The 26,067-nt window shown below is 40.4% G+C and overlaps 1 protein-coding gene across 1 annotated transcript in view; it reads right to left on the bottom strand.

The window, feature by feature from the left end:
• Positions 1–26,067, bottom strand: part of AGBL4 (AGBL carboxypeptidase 4) — a 1,392,661-nt gene that overhangs the window by 335,535 nt on the left and 1,031,059 nt on the right. Inside the window, exon 6 of the mRNA XM_082372119.1 lies at positions 14,504–14,543. Within this exon, the coding sequence (XP_082228245.1) occupies positions 14,504–14,543 (40 nt within the window). The remainder of the gene's footprint in view (positions 1–14,503; positions 14,544–26,067) is intronic.

Raw genomic sequence — 26,067 nt, 5'->3', positions numbered from 1 at the left:
CATAAAATACTTCAATCTCCATAGTCACTATTAGTCACACATAGACCAATGGAACAGAATCAAGAGCCCAGAAATAAACCCATGCATATACAGTCAACTAATATTTGACAAGGGAGCCAGGAATACACAATGTAGAAAAGATAATCTAATCAATAAATGGTGTTGGTAAAACTGGATATTCATATGCATATATAAAAGAGTGAAACTGAACTCCTATCTTACATCACTCACAAAAATTAACTTGAAATGGATTAAGGACTTAAATGTAAGATCTGAAACTGTAAAAGTCCGAGAAGAAAACATAGGGGAAAATCTCTTTGACATTGGTCTTGGCAATGATTTTTTTGAATATGACACCAAAAGCACAAGCAACAAAACAAAGATAAACAAATGAGACTGCATCAAATTATAAAGTTTCTGCATAGCAAAAGAAATGATCAACAAAACGAAAGAACAACCTATGGAATGGGAGAAAATATTTGCAAACCATATAACTGATAAAGGGTTAATATTCAAAATATATAAAAAAGGACTCATACAACTTAATAGCAAAAACAAACAACAACAAAAACAAAACAAACAAAACAACAAAAAAAAGTGAGTTAAAATGGGCAGAGGACCGGAACAGCCATTTTTGCAAAAAGACACACATATGGCCAAGGTACAGGAAAAGTTGCTCAACATCACTTATCATCAGGGAAATGCAAATGAAAACCACAGTGAGGTATCACCTTACATTTGTTAGAATGGCTATTATCAAAAAGAGATTATAAGTGCTGGCAAGGATTTGTGTACTGTTGGTGGGAATGTAAATTGGTACAGTCACTGTGAAAAACAGTATGGAACTTCCTCAAAAAATTAAAAGCAGAACTATCATATGGTCCAGCAATCCCACTTCTGGTTATATATCTAAAGGAAATGAAATCACTGTCTCAAAAATCTGTCTGCATCCACATGTTCATTGTAGCATTATTTACAATAGCCAAGATGTGGAAACAATCTAAGTGTCCAAAATGCAATATACATATACTTCAGCCATAAAAGAGTGAAATCCTGCCATTTCTGACAACACAGATGAGGCTTCATGGCATTACACTCAGTGAAATAAGTCAGACAGAGAAAGACAAATACTGTAGGATTTCATATGTGGGATCTAAAACACCAAACTCATAGAAACAGGGAGTAGATTAGTGGTTATTAGGGGCTAGAGGGTGGAGGATATAGGTGATGGTGGTCAAAGGGTTCACACTTCCAGTTATAAGATGAATAAGTTCTGGAGATCTAATGTACAACATGGTGACTACAGTTATCAATACCATACTGCACACTTCACAGTTGCTAGGAGAGTAGATCTTAAAAGTTCTTACTACACACGGGAAGATAAATTGGTGCAGCCACTATGGAGAACAGTATGGAGGTTCCTTAAGAAACTAAAAATGTAACTACCACTTGATCCTGCAATCCCATTCCATGGCATATACCCAGAGAAATACATGGTCCGAAAGGATACATGCACCCCAGTATTCATTTCAACGTTGTTTACAATAGCCAAGACATGGAAGCAACCTAAATGTCCATTGACAGAAGAATGGATAAAGAAGATGTGGTACATATATACAATGGAATATTACTCAGCTGTTAAAAATATTGAAATAATGCCATTTGCAGCAACATGGATGGGCGAAGAGATTGTCATACTGAGTGAAGGAAGTCAGACAGAGAAAGAGAAATATCATATGATATCGCTTATATGTGAAATCTAAAAAATATGATACAAATGAACTTATTTACAAAACAGAAACAGACTCATAGACTTAGAGAATGAACTTATGGCTACCTGGGGGAAGTGTGGGGAGGGGAGGGATAGTTAGGGAGTTTGGGATTGACAGGTACACACTGCTATATTTAAAATGGATAACCAGGGACTTCCTCAGCGGTCCAGTGGTTAAGAGTCCACCTTCCAGTACAGGGGGTGTGGGTTCGATCCCTGGTTGGGGAACTAAGATCCCATGTGCAGTGCATGGTGCGGCCAAAAATTGAAAACATAAATAAATAAATAAAAATATAGTAAACAGCAGTAAAAACTTTTTTTTAATTAAAATGGATCATCAACAAGAACCTACTGTATAGCACAGGGAACTCTGCTCAATATTCTGTAACAACCTAAAAGAATTTGAAAAAGAATAGATACATGTATATGTAAAAATAAATAAATAAATACAATTTTTAAAAAGTTCTCGCCCCCCCCCCCACATACAGCTTAAAAAAAAGAGAGAGAGAATGAGAGAAAAGAGAGAAATAACAATTATCCTTGGTATCAAAATGTTTTGGTAATTTCTCCAAAACTTCTTTGAAAATGTAAAATAATAATAATAAATAAATAAAAATAATGGTTACTTCTTTGGGAAGGACTTTAAAATACAGTGTTCCCATGGACACCTAATATAATGACTAATGAGAGAAAATCAGTGCTCCCCTTCCCTGCCATCCCCATGAAGGAAATGACAACTCAGATGTATAAATTACTAATCTCTTATTCTATCTCCTGGCTAGACTGGGGTGATTTTAATTGCACTGTTTCAGGCCAGGGTGTATCACACTTGCCTACATACATTTTAGCAGCGCAGAGACAGCCTAACACCGTGTAGACCTTTTAGCCTGTGGGTTTAGTGCTCTAGTCCCTGAACCAATGAGAACCAAAAGAACAAATGTCCTCCCAGCTAAGGCCAGATAAGTATTCCTCTTTCTCTCAAACCCCATTATAAAGGCCTAGTTTGATCAATAAAGCTGTTCTGGCCTCTAGTGTGTATAGCATTTTCATGTTAATATTAATAATATGCTAGGGGCTTTACTGCCATGATTACCTCACTTAATCTTCATTTCATTCCTGTGAAGTAGGTGTAATCATCCATATTTAATTAAAAACTAAGCCACAAAGTAGTTAAATAATTTTCTTAAGAGCTTGGAGCCAAGAAGTGGGAGAATCAAGATTGGAACCCAGGTCTACCTGGTTCCATACTTTGACTACTGTTGAAAGTTGACTCCCAGGTAAGGCTGGCATCCTGCTCTGTATCTGTTAAGCCTAGTTCCTGGTCTCTGGCTGCTATCCTAGGGCCTGGTGCCTGGTCTCAATACCCTTAGCTACTGGTATGGGTCTAGCTTTAACCAGGAAGGCCCTCCCTCGGTCCAACGAACAGCCTCCACTTGATGACGATTCCTGTCTCTGTCCAGAGATTCTAGCTCTGCAGCCCCTACTGGGTCTATTCTTTTCGATAGAAGGGCTGCTACAAAACAGATCAATGTTTGCTCTGCTCTCAGACCTTATAATTCACACAGTTGGGTTTAGTTTGGCCACAGAGATAGTCATTACAAAATCTGTGTGATCTTGTGCCATTTCCAGGTCATGTCAGGTCTTAATTTATCCCCCATGGATGATGTTTATAATTCAGCTCTCAGACAATCAGCACAGTAGCCTTCCCTGTACACAGATACTTGTTTAAAGATGAGGTCATAATGACCCAATCACAGAATGATAAGCAACAGAGATTCTGCTGGGACTTCTGGATGAGAGTCCCTTGCTTTTTCCTACTGGACTATAATTTGGGAGAATGTAATTTTGCCATCCTGAGATGCCATGTGGCCTGGGAATGGAGGTAGGAGCAAATTAAGAGAAGAAGAAAAACAAACTGGGTCCTAGGAGCTATATATCAAGATGCACGGAAAGGCAGATTTATTTCTGGATTATCTATGAATGAATGAATTACTTATTTTTGCCTAAACCAATTTAGATTGTGATTAAAGACTCCTACGCATAGAGTTCCTGTGCCTTAATTTTACCTTTCATGTATTGAATTCCAGTTCCTTTTGGCCTGTGGCCTGCATTGAGTCTGATGGCTCAGGTCTTGCCAGCTCCTTCCTGACCTGACCTCCCTTATGCTGATCCACTATGGTGCTTTTGGATGCCACATCTCCAATTCCCCTTCCCAGAGCACAGCCCACCCATCTGGATGCTCCAAAATGGAACCCTTGACCTTCTCATTAACCTCCTTACCTGAGTCCTGGGATATGGCATCCTATATAGATTTCTCAGGACTCCTGGGGACTATGAGAACAAACATGTTTCTCCCTGCCTTTATGTGCTTCTCAGATTCTGGAATTTGTTTACTTAGATTTAATAAATCTTCTGAGTAACACCCAATGCTGCTGTTTTTCACTGTTGACATGAAAGATGTAGGTTGGGGGATGGAAGTGGGAATGTAAATTGATACAACCTTTCTGGAAAATGAGTTGGCAGTAAGACTTAATAATTCCTTAAACATATTAATGCTTTTTGGCCCAGCAATTCTACTTTTAAAATAGCCAGATAAAAAACTTATGCAAAAGAAGTAAAAGCTTTTTTCACAAATAATTTTATGGTAGAGTCATTTATAAGAGAAAAACATCTGGAAATAACACAAATGCACAACAATAAGACGTGTATTTTTGTAAACCAGGCTACATTTAAAAGATGGAAGAGAGTAGAGCTTTTAAGAATAAGTGTGCCTTTAAAATGCTCATAAAATGCTTCTGGATCTAGTAATTCCATCCCTAGTAATTTATCTTAAGACAATAACCTAAAATGTTGACACAGCTATATACACGAAGGTTGATAAATTATTCATAAGATGGAAAAACTAAAATCAAGTTAAATATCCAACATCATTGGCATGGGAAAATATTTCTGTTGTAATATTAAGTAAAAAATCAGGATAAAATTTTATATTCTATATGATCTCAACTATGTAAAACAAAATTATACATGCATAGAAAAAAAGGCAAAGAAGTAAATGTATTAAAATATTAAACAGTGATTGCCTCTGGGAGATAACTGATATTTCATCTTTTTAACTTATCTGTGTTTTTCAAAATTTGTACTATGGGCGTGTGCAATTTTTTAATAGAGAAAGTTATTATAAAAAGATGGTAAATATGCAAACTACATAGCAACATGAAGATTGTTTATGAAATAATGTTAAGTGAAAAAAGATGTACATAAAAACTTACTGTGATTGCAATTATGTAAATATGTTTCTGCATATAGACAAGAACTGAAAGGGAAAAATGTATAAATAGAATTAGGTTTTTTATTGTGCTAAGGCTGTGGGACTAGGAGTAATTTGTTTATCTCCTTTAAAGATCTCTTTAAAGTTGTTTTGATGATGTGCATGCATTTTTTTGAACCATCCTCTCTGTGTGTAGTCACTGTGCTGCTGACTTTCTGGCCGTGAGGTCAGGAGTACCCTGGCTTGGCTTCACATCTGGTTCTGGCCCCTCTGGACTGGCTCCATAGGCTTTGCTGGCTCTAAAAATGGCCATGAAGCAGGAATAATGGCTAGTTTGGCCTCTCTTGTTCCTTTGGTCTTCAGAGGGGCTACATTTACATCATGGGGGACTTTAACTGGAGACAAAGCCCAAAGTTGTCATGTAATGGTCAGCAGGTTCAGTCACCATTTAACATAGGTATTGTTTTAACAAGGTTAAGAGGGGATAAATTTTTTTGTGTGGATATTTGTAATCAGGAACAAATCTAGCTGTGATTTTTTTCTGGAAGTTTCTGTGATATTTTAAGGAAATCAATTGTCTCTTCAGAATGCAGCCTAGTTAGTGGAAAAGCCCCATGACTATGATGTCCCCAACATTTCACGCTTTCCTTATCACCAGCAAAGTAGGTCAGCTTTAATTCTGTCTGAGAAAGAAGACTCTGTGCGCCAATATCACACATGAAGTAATATTTATATGTAGCAGTAGAAAAGGTAAAGGATTTAGGATCAGACAGATCTGTATTTGAATCCTGACTCCATCACTCACTTATTAACTGTATTTATGTGGGTAATTCTAATCGAGCAGCACCTTCCTTTCTCATCTGCAAGTCAGGAAAGATGACTTGGGACTTATGTCTTATGGGACAGTGGGGAGAATTATATGAAAAATACATGTAGAGTGCCTAACACAGTTCTGGCACTGAGTGCCAACATTTAGATACTTCCTAAATGCTGTCCTTTTAGTCTATACCATCAAAAAGTTAATGACCATTTGACAAGGGTGCCAAGATAAATCAACAGGGGAAAGAACAGGTTTTTTTTTCAACAAATGGTGCTAACAAAACTGGACAATCACATGCAAAAGAGACAAATTGGAGTCTTATATCATATAAAACTTAACTCATAGGAGTACATCTTTGTGACATTAGGCAATGTTTTCTTGGATATGATACCAAAAGTATAAGCAACAAAAGCAACAAAAGAGATAAATTGAACTTTCATCAAAATAAAAAAATTGTTGGCTTTAAAGGACATCAAGCAAGTGAAAAGACAATCCACAGAACAGGAAAACATATTTGCAAATCATGTATCTGTACTCAGAGTATACATTTAAAAACTCTTACAACTCAACAATAAAAAGACAAAATATAACCTAATTTAAATGAGTAAGGGAAAATAACTTGACTAAACATTTCTCCAAAGAAGATATACAAATGGCCAATAAGCACGTGAAAATATGTTCAACATCATAAGTCTTTAGGAAAACGCAAACCAAAACTACTGTGAGATACCACTTCACACCCACTAGGATGACTATAATCAAAAGATAGATAATTATAGAGGATGCAGAGAAATTAGAAACATCTTACATTGCTGATGAGAATGTAAGCTACTTTAGAAAACAGTTTGGCAGTTTCTCAAAATGTTTACCTTAACATTTACCAAATGATCCAGCCATTCCATTCCTAGGTGTATGTCCAAGAGAACGAAAAACATAGTTTTTACTTGTTCACAAATGTCTTTGGCAGCATTATTTACAGTAGCCAAAAATGTAAACAACTGAAATGTTCATCACTAGATGAATGGGTAAGCAAGTTGTGATATATCCATACAATGGAATATTATTTGGCAATAAAAAGGAATGAAGCACTGATACATGCTGTAATATGGATGAACCTTGAAAGCATTATGCTAAGTGAAAAAAATCCAGTCACAAAAGGCCACATACTGTACAATTCCATTTATATGAGATGTCTAGAATAGGCAAATCCATAGAGATAGAAAGTAAATTAGTGGTTGCCAGGGCCTAGGGGAAGGCAAAAATGGGGGGGTGACTGTGAATGGGTACAGAGTTCCTTTTTGGAGTAATAATAATGTTCTGGAATTAGTGGTTATGATTGTATAATTCTGTGAATGTACTGAAAACCACTAAAGGGTATACTTTAAAGGATGAATTTTATTGTATATGAATTATATCTCAATAAAGGTGTTATTTTTTTTTTTAAAGCTATGACCAGCACTTTTAACTTGATGGTGGGAACATAAAAATCTTTCTAGAAGTGTGAAAAGGTATGATGATTACATCATTGCCAAATATTCTAGCTCTTCTCAATGCAGTGCCCTTCCCTGTAGGAAGATTCTGCATCTCTACCTTGTTGAATTAGAAGTGGTCATATGACTTGCTTTGATATAGGAAATCTGGGCAAAAGTGACCCCTTCTAAAAATTTTTAAGAGAAGGTACATGGCTCACCATCTCTCCCTTTTCCCTGTGCCATGACTACCCATATGGCAGGTGCTGTCCGCACTTTTCTGCAACCTCACATATTCTCCTGGCACTTATTATTTCTGCACATATTGAATACTTTCCAATTGCCGACATCTGCAAACCTCTCCTGAGGGCTTTCTTGGGCCACTGGAATCTGCTATGTCCATACATTGAGCAGATTGGAAGTGTCAGGGAATTAACACTCCCACCCTCACTCCCACTCCTCTGCCCCTAAGGGATAACTCTGAGGCTTATTTTCCACACTGACTTCCAGGGTTTCCCTGTAGGATTAAATTCCACTTGCCGTCAGTGGTAGCTTGCTTGATAACGAACCTTTCTTAGCTTTCTTCATTTTCTTGTATCACTTCCCCACCTCCCGCCAAGGTCTCTGGGATCACCTCCCAAATAAACTACTTGCATTAAAATCTTTGTCTCAAGTTCTGCTTCTTAGGGAACCCAAACTAAGACATAGAGCAATGTTCCAAATAAAGGATGCTTGGTCAGCCTGGGTGCCAGAGTAAAGATGAAGTAGAGCAGAAGCGACTCCAATCCATGAGAGACATGTACCAAAAGTAAAAAATAAACCTTTATTTATTTATTTATTTATTTTTAAACCTTTATTTTTTAAGTCTCTGTAATTTTGATGTCATTATTACTTTGGTGTAACTTAGTCTGTCATGATTAGTGAACTATGTATAACTTTTCTTAGTAATTCTCATTCTAGGAATTTTTCCTAAAGAAATAATTAAAGATGCACACAAAAATCTTTATACAAGAGTGTTCAGGGGCTTCCCTCGTGGCGCAGTGGTTGAGAATCCACCTGCCAATGCAGGGGACGCGGGTTCGAGCCCTGGTCTGGGAGGATCCCACATGCCGCGGAGCAACTAGGCCCGTGAGCCACAATTACTGAGCCTGCGCGACTGGAGCCTGTGCTCCGCAACAAGAGAGGCCACGACAGTGAGAGGCCCGTGCACCGTGATGAAGAGTGGCCCCCGCTTGCCACAACTAGAGAAAGCCCTCACACAGAAACGAGGACCCAACACAGCCATAAATAAATAAATAAATAAATAAATAATTCAAAAAAAAAAAAAAAAAAAGAGTGTTCACTGTGGTATTATTTATAATTAAATTATCAGGGACAATTTAATATACAATAATAGATAAATTTAATATAGAATGCTTTTCAGCTACATAACAGTCCCTCTGAGAATATTTAATAATATTGAAAAAAATGTTCACATTATATTCCTATATGGTTTATACAGGATCATTATAATTTTATTTTTTAAATTACATATATATTTGTATATACACGTGCAAAAAGTAACTGTCTCTCTTTTTAAAAAATATTTATTTATTTATTATTTATTTTGGCTGTGCTGGGTCTTAGTCGCAGCATGAGGGATCTTCATTGCGGTATGTGGGATCTTTAGTTGTGGCATGCAGACTTCTTAGTTGTGGCATGCGGACTCTTAGCCACGGCATGCAGACTCTTAGTTGAGGGATGCATGCGGGATCTAGTTCCCCAACCAGGGATCAAACCTGGGCCCCCTACATTGTGAGCGTGGAGTCTTACCCACTGGACCACCAGGGAAGTCCCAAAAAATAATAGTCTCTTTCATCAATCTGGTGATAAAGTCTCACTTGGATAGGAGAAAAATATTTCCTCATACTGCCTCCCTTCTGTTGAAGAGGTTATAGGAGAATAAACTTTCCAAAAAGTAAGAAAAAAACTATAGTTGGACTTCTGGGCCAAATGACTAAATAAGTTCATGCTTCAATAAACCCATTCATTCCCATCAAATAGTAATATTGAATAATATAAGAAAAAAAGAAATGAAAATATATAGTTGGGCTCCAGTGCAAGAGACATATCTCCATGAGGCTGAAAAGTACAGAAATGCAAAAGGATACATGCTCCTGACACTACTTGCTTGTTGAGATCTGGATATAGCAGCAGGCAGTAGCAGCTGAATGTTGGACTCCTATGAGCCTCCTAAAAGTGCTCTATAGGACATGGGGATCAGAGACAAGGTCTTCTGCTTAGAACAAGGATCTAGGGTGGGGCTCACCTGCTATGAAAGAAGCCTAGAAAAAAAAAAGGCTGCTGCAGAACTTTCTGGGAGAGAGCTCCTGTGTGCTGTAGGCCTAGAGAGGCAAGGAATATAGACAAAGGAAACAGAAGCAATGTTAAACTATCCTGCTGACTTTTTGTCACTGGATCTCCATATCCCCAATATTTACCAGGTCCTATACTGAAAATATGGGTAGAGTCAACTGCAAAATCCACCATATAGGGATATGTGAGCATAGTGGGAGTTTGCGGGGGTGGGGGGGGGGTGGTAGTCAGGGCTGGGGAGAGAGAGTAACAGAAAACTTCCTTCTCAAAGTGATATTACAAATTAAAATTTCAAAACACATGAAGAAATTAAATGCTAAAAATGATACTAAACAAAATCAACAGTTATAACTTGAATTCACTCCAGATGAAACTTATTTTATAGAACAAAGATTTTAAAATAAGCATATTGAAGGTGTTGGAAGAAACAAATGAAAATGTTAAAACAGAATAAGAAATTATGAAACAGAACAGGCAGAAATAAAACAAGAGCAGGTGGATATGAACAAAATTAGAAATCTTGGAAATTAAAAATAATCATTGAAATATTGAAAAAGACAGGAAAATAATCCAGACTAGATATGGTCAAAAAGTGAGTTTATGAATTCAAGTTACTTTTGGGGAACTCAGAATCAATGCAGTAAAATAAAATGCTAAAAATTATGAAAAATTAGTAAAGAATCATGGAGGGCCACTTGAAAGAATCCAACATTCATCTAATAGAAATTATTGAAGAAGAGAATCAAAGGAATGAAGAAAAGCAATCTTTGAAGGGATAATTTGCCAATAATTTCTCAGAATTAAAGAAAGACATAGATTCTCAGGTAGAAAGACTACTCAGAGTACCAAGCAGGGTAAACAGAAATAAATTCACATCCAGACACATTAAAATGAAAAAGCAGAGCATGAAGATCAAAAGGAAAATCTTTAAACCTACCCAAGAAAAGATAAGTTACCATAAACAAATACTGGCAGACTTCTTATTAGCAACTGTGGATGTCAGAAAAAAATGAAAAAAAAAATGTTCAAAGAATGAAGGGAAGCCCTCCTCAAGCTAGAATTTATACCTATCCAAACTATCATCCCAAATTGAAGTCAAAATAAGAACATATACAGATTAAGATCGTTTCTCATGGACTCTCACTAAAACAGCTATTAAGGGATCTACTTTAATAAGGTAACAGGAAAATCTTGAGATGCAATAAACAGGAGAACACAAAAATTTATAAGCTGTGTAGGAAAAGTCAGCTGGCTCTTCATCATCATCATCATCATCATCATCATCATCATCATCATCATGTGTAATTGCTAATAAGTGGAAGAAAGAATGAACTAGTTGTTGAATGATACTGGGATAATGGGTTATCTATATGTAAACAACAAATTAAATCCCCAGCTCATATTATACACAATGATCAGTCCTAAATGAGATAAATACCCAAGTGTGATGTAAAACTTGACAATTTTTAGAATACAGGAGAATATGATATTCAGGTAGGGAAGGATTTCTTAAATAAGTCACAAAAGCAAAGCTCATAAAGCAATATTCATACATTCAGCTACACTAAAACAAACCAAAAAACCCTTCCATAAATCAAAATACATCATAAATCAAAAAACACAAGCCACCATCTGGGGTAAGATATTTGCAATGCATGTTAAGTGACTAAGTATCAACATGCAGAACAACAAAGAATTAAAAATCAATAAAAAGAAACAACCCAAGAGAAAATGGACAAACGATATGAAAAGTCAGTTCACAGAAGAAAGCAAAAGTGGCCAATAAACATATGAAAAGATATTAAACCCCACCAGTAATCAGGAAAACATATATTATAAAAACAATGGGATAACATTTTATATTTATCATGATGACTGGTAAAAATTTGTCTGATGATGCCAAGTGTGGAGGATTCAGAGAAATGGAAATTATTATACTTTGCTGTTCTTATACTTTGAAGTATAAATTTGTTCAACTACTTTAGAAAACAACTGGCCATTATACAGTAAATTTGAAGATGCATGTAATCAGTAATTCTTCTCCTAGTTATATGCTCTAGATAATTCTCATACTTATGCACAAAATGCTCCAAGTAGTATTATTTAAAATTGCAAAAAAACTGGAAATAACCTAAATTATGATCAATAAAATGGAAAAAGAAATTGTGATGTAATCATAAGTGGAATACTATATAGCAGTTAAAATGATTGAACCAGAGCTACATGTATTCACATGAATGAATCTCTACAGTATAATAAGTAAGGGAAAAGTTCAGTATGACATTTATAGTGTGATATCACTTATAGGAATTTGTAAAACAATACCAGTTATACCAGTCATATTTTTGGATATATAGATATAGAAAATCATTGAATTTATTACAGTGGTTACCTATAGAGTGAAGGGAGAGAGATGCAATCAGCTAGGAGTACAGAAAAGTCTCAAGTAGATCTATAATTTTTTTAATAGGGGACTCTGTAGCATATATGGCACAATGTTGATATGATAAAGCCAAGCTGTTTGGTGGTGAGGGGGGCAATAGATGACTCTTCATTTTATCTCTACTCTTTTCTGTGTATTCAAAATTATTCACGATGAACAAAGTAAGAGTTTAAAGAAGATAACACAGAGTTTTAAGGCTTCCAAATTCCCAGCCAGCATATCTGAAGGCTGATGAGGAGTGGTAGCATCAGACTGCAGTTCTGTGTTGAGGATGGTCTGGTGACGAGTGCAAACAAGCTAGTACCTCCCACTGGCATCCCCAGAGAGGTAGCATGCCCCTTGCTAGCTGCAGCAGCTTCTGGTGAGGTGGGGAATGGAGATGACTTTGAAAGTGAGAGACAGTTAGTAACAGTAGAGGGAAGTGATTTTGACATGGACTAGAGTTGTTCAGGTAATACATAGCCTCACGGTCTTTCCTAACCTTTCCAAGTCATGACACACATGGATAATATTTGGTAGACTGGAGTAGAGGCTACCACCTTGGCAGCTCAGTTATCCTGGGACCTACCTGTACCCCTGAGAGATGGGTGGATCAATATATCACAAGTGTATATCTTACAATATCACACAAATGTAGCCTACTTGCAGTACTGTATACTCGTGTGACACAACATGACTTTTGAGAAGCTTTGACCCAGAAAATGGTCTTTCCTCATGTAAAAGTAGGGAAAATTATAAACCATTCCAAACTCTGGCAGTGCTTAACAGTGTGTCCAAAAAGAGTGCACTGAGAGTCACAACTATTCTGCTTGAATTTGTGCAGTAGCAATTAGGAACGGAAAGAGCTGGTGCAAAAGAAATGCAGTTAACAGAGTCTAAAAGTCTCCTTCTAAAGCAACTGAAGACAGATCAAGAAACCTCTCCAATTCATATGTCAGCATCATATCAGGGTGTGACCAGATGAGACTAGAATGTGAAAGCAGGCAATCTGGGTCAGCATTTGTGGAGCAGAACAGAAAACAATCATGAAGGAAAGCAACTAACCGGACGGGACAAAGATAATCACTTACCAACACCTTAGTGGGAAGGGATTGGTAGGTCACACAACTGAGCCATTCTAATTATATTAGCCCATGATTTGGAATTTCTATATATGTTAATTATATACTTGTTAAACACAGTTCATTCTATGGGTTAGATTGAACATTTTCAAACCAGTTCATCTTTGTTCTTCTGAAGTCCCAAGTTCGAAGAGATCTATCAGGTGGCAATGTAGTAAGGCCACCCGAACTGGGTGGATCCAAATTACATTTGCAGTCATTGTCTTATATCTCAGTTACATAGACAGATAACCAGCCTTTGTGCTAAGACAGTGCCTGCAGAGGACAATTTCTCAATCTCCTTGTGAGCCAACTGGCCCTGAACACAGCAACAGGCTGGGTGGTAGGCAGGATGACATGGCACAGCTATATTGGTTACTAAAATACTGAAATACCTCCGTATTTATTGGTAATTAGCCACTCCTAGAGCTCTCCAACCCTGCCATGTGACCACTCCCCCACACCAGTCCCTTCCTCAGGATGCCATCTCCTCACAGTCCGGTAACCAAAGTGTTAATGCCCAGCACAGTAGAGGGCCACCGGGGCCATTAAATATTTAGAACATCACCAGTGAATGAAGATGGACCACCATACCCACTCTTGCATGCTCACTGCTGGCACCATCATCTCCTTGGATTCCAAGAGAGGACAGCATCTCTTGTTGGCCAGTTTTGCCTCAAGTTCCCAAATTGAAATAAAATACCTTCTGGTAAAACTAAACTGCTCAACTTTTCTCTGGGCTATATGCCAGACCGAGGGGAAGGAAAGGAGCTTTAAATCCCAGGGCCATAGCTTTGTTGTGGGACTTGTCCTTCCTAAAGGTGAGTGACAAGAGTCACAGGAGACCAAACCTGGTCACTTCCCCAGACTGGTCTTTCCTCATTAACTGTCCTCCCTTCATTCCATGCCATCTACCAGGCAGTTTCCCCATTCCCCATGATTTTAAAACTTATTTCTCAGGAGACCACGGCACTTCCTTGACACTTGGATCCACTGAGTGATCTGGGGAGAACCTGGCCCTGGAATATGCAGCAACATCATAGTATCAACCCTGCCATCTGCAGAGTCAAGACAAGGCAGCACAGAGCTGGGGAAGAGAAAAGAAACTGCCTGTGGGGTAGAGGATGGGGGAGAAGGATCATTCATGACCCAAGAATTCTGCTGTTCATTCAGGAAGCCAAAGGAGGAGGGCAGGAATTGCATTTGGATAGACAACCAGACATCACTCTGGGAAATAAGGGAAAAGCCAAAGCAGAATGGCCACACCTACTCACCAGGGCTGGTTATCGTCAGGAGGTCTAGGTGCCGCTGTTGCTGCAAAAGAAAACACATTGTGAGAGCACTGATTCAAGCCAGAGCCAAACTTGTTGCTTAGCAGGTCAGGGTGAACATGCAAAGGGGATGTTCAGACACACAGAGCAGGCTGTATTGTGGAGGACGTCGCCTCACAGCTCTGCAGGGAGGCCTTGCACCCTAGAGACAAGGGGGAATGGACAGCCTTTCTGGTCAGAGCCGAGAGGGCCTTAGAGACCTTCCAGTCAAACCTATCTTATATTTAGGGAAAATGAGGCCGTGAGAGGAATGTGGCTTACCTAGAGCCACAAAGAAAGTCCCTTTCCAGACTCCCAGCCATGGCTCACTCCTCTGTACCAGGCAGCCGTAGATTTCTCTTTGGTCACACTGGCTGTACTGGTTAAGTGTCTGATATCCTGGCAACCCTCTTTGCCTTGGGTCCTTAAGTCACTGTCACCCTCCTGATACTCCTTTCTAACCAAGATACTCCTGGGGGCTGGTTTATTTATTAAATCTGCTCAACAATGCTATGACAATTTCAACTACTGATGATCGAACCATTACTTTTCTAACCGAATCCTCATCTCTCTGTACCATACAACATTCAAAGAAAATAATATTTGTCAGGTACACTAGCCCATATAGATGAAGTTGCTCTTGTTTGGAGGCAGCTAGCCTTGGCCCCAAGGGCTGAGGTGGTCAAGATCTCAGTAGGCTCGCCCCCTATCACACCATACTTATGGAGAAGCCTAGTCCTGAACTGGATGTCATGGGAACCTGAGGGTGGAGAAGAGGGTATTGTAGGCTGAGGATGGGGCAGTGGTAAGCAACTCTCTTAAAGACTTAAGTCAGGATTCCTTAAGCCTCAGTCAACCTCTGTCTCTTTCCTACACTTGATTTTCCATTAATAGCAATTTCCATTAATACGTAATTTTTTTTCTTAAAAAGGGGTCCTAACAAACTTCACTTTGAGAACCACTGCTTCAAGGATACACATTGCAGGAGCTTCTGATTATCTGGTACTTCATCCAGTGGGTCCTTTGCCATATTTCACCTCACCTGCATTTCCCTCTTTATTTTGCCTCTCCCCTAGAATGGCTTCCTGAAATTCTCCTTAAGCAGAAAGGAGAAGGCAGCAACATTTTTTGAGTACCGAATATAGGCCAGGCACAGTACCAGGCACTTTGATGTGTCATTTCTTCTTACACTCTTGGCAATCCTACAGGGTTGGTACTGTACAACAGAGGGACATGGGGTTCAGACAGGAGAAATTATCTGCCTAAGACCACATCTTCACTGAATGAGAGAGCCAGGGTTAGAATTCAGTCAGTTCTAATCCTGGCTTGAAAGTCCAAAATACGATAATGCACAATAAATCACTTAGCATGATGCCTGGTACTTAATAGGTACTTAATAAAAAGAGCTATTTTTGTATTAATGTTTTGTTATTATTATAGACCATGTGTCCCTTGGTTTATAAAACCTGCCTTGCCCCTTTTCATAGAATTATTGGTACCAGAGCTCAAAGGTCATTGAATCTGACCTGCCACCTGTACAGGAATCCTCTCAGCAATGTCCCCACCAGTTATATGAACTGATTCTGTTTTATCCCTTTGCCTGACAGGGAACTCACTTTTTGCCAGTTAAAAAAATTTTTTTTCTGTTTTTTTTGGCCATGCCACACGGCATGTGGGATTTTAGTTCCCTGACCAGTGCTCGAACCTGTGTCCCTAAATAGCTCTACTTTGAGCAGGGTTAAAAGCTGCTTCCTTATGAAATCATCCCTGTTTCTAGCTGCTTCAGCCCATGACAAGTTTGGAGACCTGAAGAAGATCTGTGTCATCTTCTCTCCTGGTTAAATATTCCCAGTTCCTTCATCCTTTCCTTATAAGACCTGGTCTCAAATCCCTGGCCCTTGTGGTCCCCTCCTCTTCCATTTAAATTTGATCTGTCCCAGTCAAACCTCTTTAAGATCTCTCTATCCCTTGCTTTAATGATTTTTCAGGGCCCTAAAAGCAGGTCTGTATCCTTTCATAGCCTTCTCCATCACACAGCCCTGTTTTACTGCCAGCTCATAATTCATTCCAGTTGACATTTTCAAGCAACAGTGCAACTCCAAGATGTCACTGACCTCCACTGTGAGCACACATTCTCATGCTGAAATGAAACACACACCCACACATGGAAGCTGGAGCCAGACTGCCTTCTTTCCCAATCACAGAACCAGGCTAGTGGGACAACTGGCTCAAGCTGCCTTTGCCAAGGCCAGCCTGTGAGGCTAGGCCCTTCCCTCATACATGAGGAAGGAAGACAATGTGTCCTTCTATTTTTCCATAAGCTTGGTTTTGTGGCAATCGCCGTTGGTGAAGGAGGTCCATTTACCTGAAAAGTGTCTATTTCCTAATTAAGATCTATCTCTAAATGGTGATTCTGTGTCCAGGGTCCAGAAGGACAAAAAGGGAAGAAAACCTGACAGGAACACAGACAGACCTGGCCTTGTGTCCTAGCTCCTCTCTGTGGTTTTGGATAACTTACTGTTATGTCTCTGGCCTTGAACTTCACACCTCTAAAATGAGTGAGTGAGACTGAAATACTGTCAGTGACTCTGAGTCAAAAGCAGCCAGACACTGTGCTTGTGGGCTCCCCTTCCGGTGTAGAGTTCTCTGAGAATGTCTGTAGCCAGGACCCTGGGGGCTAAATGACAGAGCTGAGAATTTAAAAGAGAACAAATTTTAAGCTAACCTCTCACACTGCAATTTTCAGTGCTTGTGTGTCTTCCTCACTATCTGAGGGGCATCTTAAGGGCCTGGAGCATCTATTATTCAGTCCATGGCACACAATAGCCCTCAGTAAGCATTGCTAAACTCAGCTGAACCATTCCTGGAATGCACATTATCCTTTCAAATCCCCATGCCTTTGCTCATGCTGTTCTCTCTAACTAATCTCCTGAGATCTTCGTGGAGCTCCCTCCTCACATCTCAAGACCTCCAATGAGGTCTCCTCTGCACCTCAGCTCCCAGAACTAACACCCTTCTCTCCTTTCCTCAGAACAGAATATTTCACACTTTGTTCTTCCAATGCATCTTGTAAAACCTAACTTTTGTATCATGCTCTGTCTTAATTATCTGTTTCCTTCTCTGTTTCTCTCATGAGGTCTTTACTTGAGGATAAGACTATGCCATTTCATCTCTATATTTCCAGTGCCCAGCACACAGGCTGAAAGGAATGCTTGATGCCATCTAGTTCAAATGATTCAACTATTCCATTATTCCCTCTGCAACAACCCTGTTAGGTAGGAATTCATCAGCATGGAAAGTAAGCATGCCCCTTCCTCTACAGGACTTCCCCCCCCGTCACGGCTTTGGGGATTCCTGCCTTTACGATTTTGCTCCTGCCATCTCAGCAGCAATATTATCTATCCACCTCCTCTGGAGACCTTCCTTCCTTTACTCCCACCCATAGGATCACTGTCTCTCCTGGACTCCTACAGCTCCTACTGTCTGTACCACTTCTGTGGTGATGAATTAAATCTAACCTGGTGACAAACCCCTTTAACCTACAGTTCACAGACATATGTGTGCACCACCTAGTGGCCCAAGCAGATAAGTGTAGACTGCTGTTTTAACCTGTAGCTCTTAAGATAGGATTACAAAGTCTGCATGTTCTATATGCAAATAAAAACAAAAGTGTACATTCAAGAATCACTGTGCAATAGTGAGGGTGGGAGGGAGACGCAAGAGGGAGGAGATATGGGAATATATGTATACGTATAGCTGATTCACTTTATTGTACAGCAGAAACTAACACACCATTGTAAAGCAATTATACTCAATAAAGACATTTAAAAAAGAAAAGAATCACAACAGTTTGAACCTAAGATACTAAAATATCCAAATAATTCCCTCAAAGTCCTTAAGGAATAAATGAAAAAGAAAATTTTCATTACTAAACGGTGTGCCTAGTATAATCATTTAGGATCACCAGTGGAAACTGTTTGGCATTTATTAAAATAGGGCACGTGATTCGTGGAATTTGACCAATAATAGAAAACTAGTTATATGAGAGGGGAGCATGGTGGACATAAAGAATTACCAGATTATATAAATTAGTTACCAACTGAGAGACATAAGGGCCTTTTATATGGAGATGATATATTACCTAACTGCCCGGATGGTAGAATATGCAATGTTAGTTGGAGGAAATGAAGGTAGCTAGCTAGGCAGCAGGTTTGGTAGGCGGACAGGGCCTGCTGGTTGAGGGCTGAGCAGCTGAACCATTAGCTAACCATAAGCTACAGTCTCAGGAAGGCAGGCCCTTCGCATGTGTGGTAGTGGTACCATGTGTGTGTGTGTGTGTGTGTGTGTGTGTGTTTTGAGGAGTGGGGGGAACAGATAAAGGAATTCTAAACCTACACAGAGGGCAATGTGTCCAAGTGTGCCTGTATGGTATTCCACAGATTCCTGGCAGAGTGTGGGCATGCCAGGGTTGGGTCAGTTAGGAGGTAATGTGTGGACTCCTGGCTGTGTATGACTCTGCATCCAGCTTTCCCTGGTAGGAGTGGTGTCTCATAAACATTCAGAGGAAACCCATTTCTGTGTTCAACCAATGTGTGGTTGATGCAGAGTCATGACTCCATAAAGACCATGGGGGCTGGAGGTTCCAAGGTCAATAGGAGCAATCTCTGAATTTGGTGCCAACCAAGGATGGCAGAAGCATCTGTAGTGGATGCTTAAGGAACTGTCTATCAGCATCCTTGTTCCAAGAGTTTTCCATATTCCTCTGTTCATCCAGTGGAAGCTATTTTGTTAATACAATGCCACTTCACCTCTGGTCACAGTTGACAGCCCCAAGGGTAAAAGTACTGAAAGGTGGGTCAATTAGAAACCTCATCTAGGAATTTTGGATCTTTTGTGATTTCAGTTATTCTCAATGAAAACTATTGTTGTCCAACATTAAAGAATCTATCTTTAAAATTTTTGTAATAATGAAAGTAACACATGCTTATTTTTGTCATTTTCCAAATTTCCAGAAAATCCAGAAAGTAAAAATGAATGAAATCCCACCACTGAAAGAGAAGCACAGTTAGCATTGTTTTGGTGTATTTTTTTTTGGTCATCTTTCTTGCTTGTGTTTATTTAACAGGGTCATATTTAGATATAACAAATGAAGCATGTTTTAATCTTGTGCAGCATTATGTTATTTTTTTTTTGGTCTCAGGCTGAGTCTTTATTTTAAAGTATAAGAATGTAAGTCACATACGTTTATTGTTATAAATATGTTTGCTCTTGTTGCTGTGATTTTGTTTCTAGTCCTTTTTCAGGGAAGGTGGTGTTAGTAAGACATCAAGAGAGAACTACTTGGTTATTTTGTCACAGGAGGCAGTTTGAAAAGCCCAGCTACTGCAGCCTAGTGATGTAAACAAAGTCCTCTGAATCTGGGGAGACTCTTCCAGGCAATATCCAACCTTTTGGAAAAGATACTCTATTCTTCATGTCTGAAGCCCCTCTCCCTGCAGTTACACAAAGTATTTTGTGGAAAGAGCTCCAAACTCAAAATCAGACAGACAAACATATGAATCCTGACTCTATCATCTTTGTGCTGTTATCCTAGGCATGTTATTTAAGCTAGTTGGCAATTAGGTATCCCATTCATAAAAAGAGTGTAGACCAACCTCCAGGAGCCTAACAGGAAAGAGAAGCTGAGAGAAAGAAGAAGAATCATTCACAGGTGAGGGGGGGCGGGTGGGAGGTGTGAATAGGTAGAATGGGAAGCACACTGGTTGGAAGCTAGGATTTCTGAGCGCCTCTCCAGCTGTGCCCCACCTCAGGCTGAGACTTTGGGCTTCTCACCATCTGGTATCTAGCCTTTTACAACAGCATCTTAACTGGTCTCCCCGCTTCGAGTCTTGCAAATTGCTGCTGCAGCTGGAGTGAACTTTCTAGAATCACATCTTAAAACTCACCAGGCCTCCTACAGAATAAAGTTTAACCCTTTAGCTGCTGTTGGAGGACTTCTGTGACCCAGCTCCTGCCTCTTTTCTCCTGTTCCTTCAGACTCTGAGCTCCAACCATGATGAGCCACTTCCAGTTCCCCAAATTTGCTGTGCTCTCACCTCAAGGTCTTTGCACGTGTTGTTCCCTCTTAGAACAACAACCCAACCAGATTTACCTGGCTAATTCCTACTTGTTATTCAGCTCTCCACTCTCATGCCACCTCTTCTGTAAAGGCTTTCTTGACTTGCCAAGGCTGGACTGGATCTTGCCCTTATCCCTCTGACCTTCCCTATCAGAGCACCATCACACTGCATCTCCCTGGCCTGTTTACTCCTCCATCCTCTCCACTGGCTGTGTGATCTCCCTGAGGGCAAGGGCTGTGCCAGTATTACTTCACTCCTCTCAGGGACTAGCCCAGTGCCTGACCAACAGATGATAACAAAGATCTGCTGATCACTGGTTACCAAGATGATAACTAGAGAAGTTCCTACTGAATTGATCATCAGAAAAGGTCTTTAGTTTTATCCCCTTCTCTCTCAAAAGACACAGACACATCGGACCCATAATTTTTCTCAAAATCCTCTCTGATTCTGTCTTGGTGACCTAGGGATTAGACCACTGAGAATTTGGCCATCTTCATCTGGATGGGTAAATATGAAGCTACAGTTATAAACGGATTTTTCATTTTCATCACGAACTGCACTGCAATTACTTCTTGGAATGAGAAAGGGACGTGGTGTTCCAGGAGCTCAGGGCCTGGTTTGATGTGTGAGGTTCTATGTGGTAGAAGAGAACAGTCACTGATTATGTGTTCTGTTCTGCTTTTTCTGTTTCGTGCAGGATAGCTATTAGGGGAAAAATCAGTCTTTCATGGCATAGATTGGAGATAATTTAAATAAGAGGACCAGTAATCCCTGTGCATTTTCCTGTCACTCCAGAAGCCAGCCATAATGGGGAGGACCTAGGGATCCACACCCTCTAGAAAGGGAGGTCACAGGGGCATAGGCACACATTTGGCTTCATGGCTCAGCCCCTCTTTTCCCTGCAACCCCCTTCCTGTTCAGTCCTCCCCCCCTCACTCAGCCACAGTCATTTTCTAGGCATCTAGGGATCTCAGGCTCCCTCCCTGCCCTACCCCAAGCAGAGCCTGCTCCCTAGAAAACATTTTATGTGGTGCTGACCTCTCCCTAAACTCACTACTTCTAATCGTTCCTACTCCAGTCTAGCCTGCTTACTGGCTGCAGGACTGATCACTCTAAAATTAAATTTGATCCTTTCTTAGAATAATTTAATGATCCCCATTGTCAACAAGGGATGACAAATATCCACAAATTCTATGTGTTATTTGAAAAAGCAGTTTTTATATTTTAACATAACCTCATGTTTGGAGAACAAACAAAAAGTTACCTATTATTTTCAGAACCAAACTTCAGATAATAAAGGTGGGTCTAATCACCTTGGTCAGTGTCACATGTAGAAGATGTGGTAGGAGGAAGGTGTGGGGAGAGCCAGTCACCTCTGTGAGGAAAGGGAGCAGGGATTATGAAAGTCTGAAAAATGCTGTCTCAAGCACTGAGTTCATGCCCACACCCCACTGAAGTGGGACGCCGGTCTTCTGTTTACCTGACCATTCTGTATGCCATCACCTTACTTGTCCCTGACCCTGCCTTCTGCCCTTGACATGGCCCTCTTTCTACTTCTCCTCATGCTGAACAAGTGATGTGCAGCATGGCTTCTGCAGATAGCACTGGAACTCCACTCTCTGCCTCTTCACTTGTTCACTCGTTAATCCAACAAATATCCATGAAGCATCTACTCTGTTCCAGGCATATTGCTGAGGAGAACGAGAAAGACACAGCCCCTGTTTTCAAAGAGATAGCTAATAGTGGAGTGGAGAAGACATATTAAGCAAATAATCATACAGTATGAATTAATTTCAGTTACGGTAAGTGCTCCAAAGAAAAACATGGGGAAAGGTACGTGACCAGGGTTCAAAGTATTCCTCAAGCCCCACCCGGGCCATTGGCTGATGCCTGGGTGCCTCCCCTAAGCATCCACCAACTCGACCACCTTCTAGGGGAACCTGACCAATGGCTGAGGCTCAGCTGCCCTTTGGGGCACCGACTCCCATCAGGATAATAAAAAAATGCATTAGCCTTTTACTCAGGGAGAGAGTGAACATCACTCAAGGCTGAACTAGAATCTCATGACTAGGGGCTAAATTCAGTGGGGAGCAGAGTGGGGCAGCAGACAAAAGCTAGGGCTGCACAAGCGAGATTGCATCAATATACTTCACCAAGTACTTTCTGCTCCTGTAGCTTCCTGTTATTGGAAAAGCCAGGCACCCAAGTGGCTTTCATCCCCAGGGCAGCTTAAAGGAGCATTTGGGTTCACCTCTGGCAGTCTGCACAAAAGCAGGGCAGGTGGCAATGGAGAGGAGCATATGAAACTGCAGAGACGTTTTGGAAGCAGGATTAATGGCAGCAGAGGCTGTAGCAGCTGCATTTGCTGAGCACTTACTCTGTGCCAATCCTCACAACCTTCTGAGGCCGGCATTGTTACCCGTTTTTACAAATGAAGAAGCTGAAGTTCAAGAGGTTAGGTTACGTGCTCAAGGTCACAGCTGCTAATAGAAAAACCGAGATTCGAACCCATACTATTGGCCTCTGATGCCTATGCCCAGGTAGCTGTGAGAGTATTGAGCGGTGAGAAATGTTCTCGGTGATCCCCAGGTTTCTAGGCAGAGGAGCAGTATGAACTGCAGTGGTAACACTGCACAACTGAACAGCCTCTGCACACAGGGGAGTGGGAGGAGCTATGACTTAAGCGGTGATGATTTGTATTTTTCCTTCATAGCGTTCACAATTCGAAATTCTATATTTATCTGTATTTATATTTGATTAATGTCATTCTCATTATATGCTAAGCTCCATGGCAGAAAGGACAGAGTTTAGCTTTCCTAGCAGAGTGGACTCTGTCTAAATATGCGTTAAAAAATTAAATGTGGAAGGCTAGATCAGGTTTTTGAAGAGGGCTGGATAAACAGCTGAAACCCTTACTCCTGCTGAAGAGAAATGACACACGTCCCATCCTAAAACCCCAAAGACTCAGACGGGGGCTTGTGCTGGAAGACTTCACCCTGCCCAGCTCTGGAGGAAACAGTGAGAGGAAGGTTGTTCCAGTCATGAGTCAGAAGACTCCATGCCAGGACAGATTGCTTCTTCCCCACCCTCTGCTCCAGCAATACGAGGCCATGTGGGAACCTGCAAGAACAGACGTGGCATCTAAAGTGACGGTGAAGCTCAAGGCTGGAGAGGATGCATGCGTGGCTGACAGATGCCCACCCAGTGCACCCATGGGCCCCAAAGCCGCTAAGCATCGATTTAATCATGTCTCACATTACAGTTAGGTAATTTACATATTAGTCTCTTTTTTCTTCCCACCTGTACCTCCCCTCTCTCCATCTCCTCCCCCCCCCCCCCCCCCCCCGCCTTCTCTTCCAAGGTGAGAGATGAATATTTTCTATATTGGGTATTCTCTCTGTACCTGATCCCAGATAGGACCAGAGGAAGTTTGTTACAGATGTGATATTTTGGCTTACTATCAGACAAAGTTATATGGTTATAAATTCCCTTTTTTTATATGTTTTAAGTCACAACTTTTCTTTTGTAAAATCAAATTTTAGAGTTTAAAAGATATGCCTTTTAGGTCTTCAGTTTATACTTCAAAGCTGCGATTACCCCTCATCCTCAAGGTCACCACGACCCAGCATGAGTGAAGCTATCCCACGACATAGCCTCCTGGAATGTCAGAGCAAGGGGTTTTGGAGGTCATTTGACCCAACTGCTTTATTTCAACAAAAAGCAAACTGAGCCCACAGAGGGGAAGGGAGCTGCTCAGAGTCACCTGCCACAGTGTTCTGCACTATTTGCTGATGTGCCTCCTTCAACAGAGTGGAAAAAAAGGGATGTCTATATCCCATGCATGCCTAAAAGAGCATAGATGCTCAGAGAAAAAAAAAAACTGTTGAGGAAAGCAAGAGAGTGGGATAAAGGTATGAAGGCAGGGGAGCAATTTAGTTAAGAATTTGTTTTGAGTTTTAATACCATTATGTCTATTTGATTCAACTGGTTTTAACTGAGGAGTTTTCAAGAGGACTTCCTTCAAGAGGTGGTAACTGAAATGGCCCCTAAAGGACAGGAACCAATTTACCTCTCACTGAGAAAGTGAAGCCAACTTTAAAAAGAACAGCACAGGAATCTGGATCGGCCATAGGTCCTGCTGTCCTCTGTCTCTAGGAGCTAATGAGCCTGTTTACGTATGACGTCTGGTTCTTAAGACTATCAGGTTATCTCCTTGAAACACTATTCTCTGTTTGTTTCTTTACATATTTGGTTATTCAACATATAACAGTAATTCCAAAAAAATTTGAAGATGCTTAAAAGAATGCAATAAAATTAAAGCACATGTAATTAAAGACATGGAGAAAAAGACAAATAAGGAGAAATTAGATGCTAGGTACAAGGTCATAACTCAGAATTCATATGCTGAGATACTCTTCTCACTTGCTAGAGGTAGGGTACAAATTTGGCTCTCAGCTTTTCAACAACTTAGGCACAGTGGCAAACTCAGTTACAATATACCAAGTGTCCTAAGGAAAAAACAAAAACCCCAAATAAAACAGTTGAATTACAGAATCTCCACTGCTCCTAACTTGAGTTCTGAGGGAAATATCTCCTTAGGGTCCTTAGAAAGGGTATCTTGAGGCCTAGTGGTTGATAGGATTTGGCCAGGTCATGCAGTGACATACCAGCAGACGTGAGTCCCATGCTGCTTTTGAATAAGGCTTATAGAACACAGAGATAGGTGAAATGTGGTGGTCATGAGAGCACTAGGACCAGAATAAGAGGCCCCAGGTCTGTGCCATGGATAAGAGCAAAGGACAGATATGAGCACAAATCCTAGCCTGTATACTCACAAGTATATAGCCCTTGGATGAATTACTTAAACTCTCTCTCATTTCCACATTTCTTTTTTTTTTAAATTTGTTTACTTTTGGCTGCGTTGGGTCTTCGTTGCCTCATGCAGGCTTTCTCTAGTTGCGGCAAGCGGGGGCTACTCTTTGTTGCGGTGCGCGGGCTTCTCATTGCGGTGGCTTCTCTTGTTGCGGAGCATGGGCTCTAGGCGCACGGTCTTCAGTAGTTGTGGTGCATGGGCTCAGCAGTTGTGGTCTGCAGGCTCTAGAGTGCAGACTCAGTAGTTGTGGTTCATGGGCTTAGTTGCTCTGTGGCATGTGGGATCTTCCTGGAGCAGGGATTGAACCCCTGTCCCCTGCGTTGGCAGGCGGATTCTTAACCACTGCGCCATCAGGGAAGCCCCCATTTCCACATTTCTAATGTAGGGATAAGAAGAGTTTTTAAACCAGAATATAATTCCACTCAGAGTTTTAATATTATAACAAACATTACTGTATTATGGAATACAATATAAAATCCACGTCTCTTTTAAAGAGAAAAGATTCCATAAAACATTAAAGTTATGGATTTTTTGAG

The sequence above is a fragment of the Balaenoptera borealis genome (genome assembly GCF_965194805.1).
Source record: "Balaenoptera borealis genome assembly, chromosome: 1".
In the NCBI taxonomy this organism is placed as follows: domain Eukaryota; kingdom Metazoa; phylum Chordata; class Mammalia; order Artiodactyla; family Balaenopteridae; genus Balaenoptera; species Balaenoptera borealis.
The sequence above is the reverse complement of the archived record's forward strand: the minus strand, read 5'-3'. Positions and strand labels throughout refer to the sequence as shown.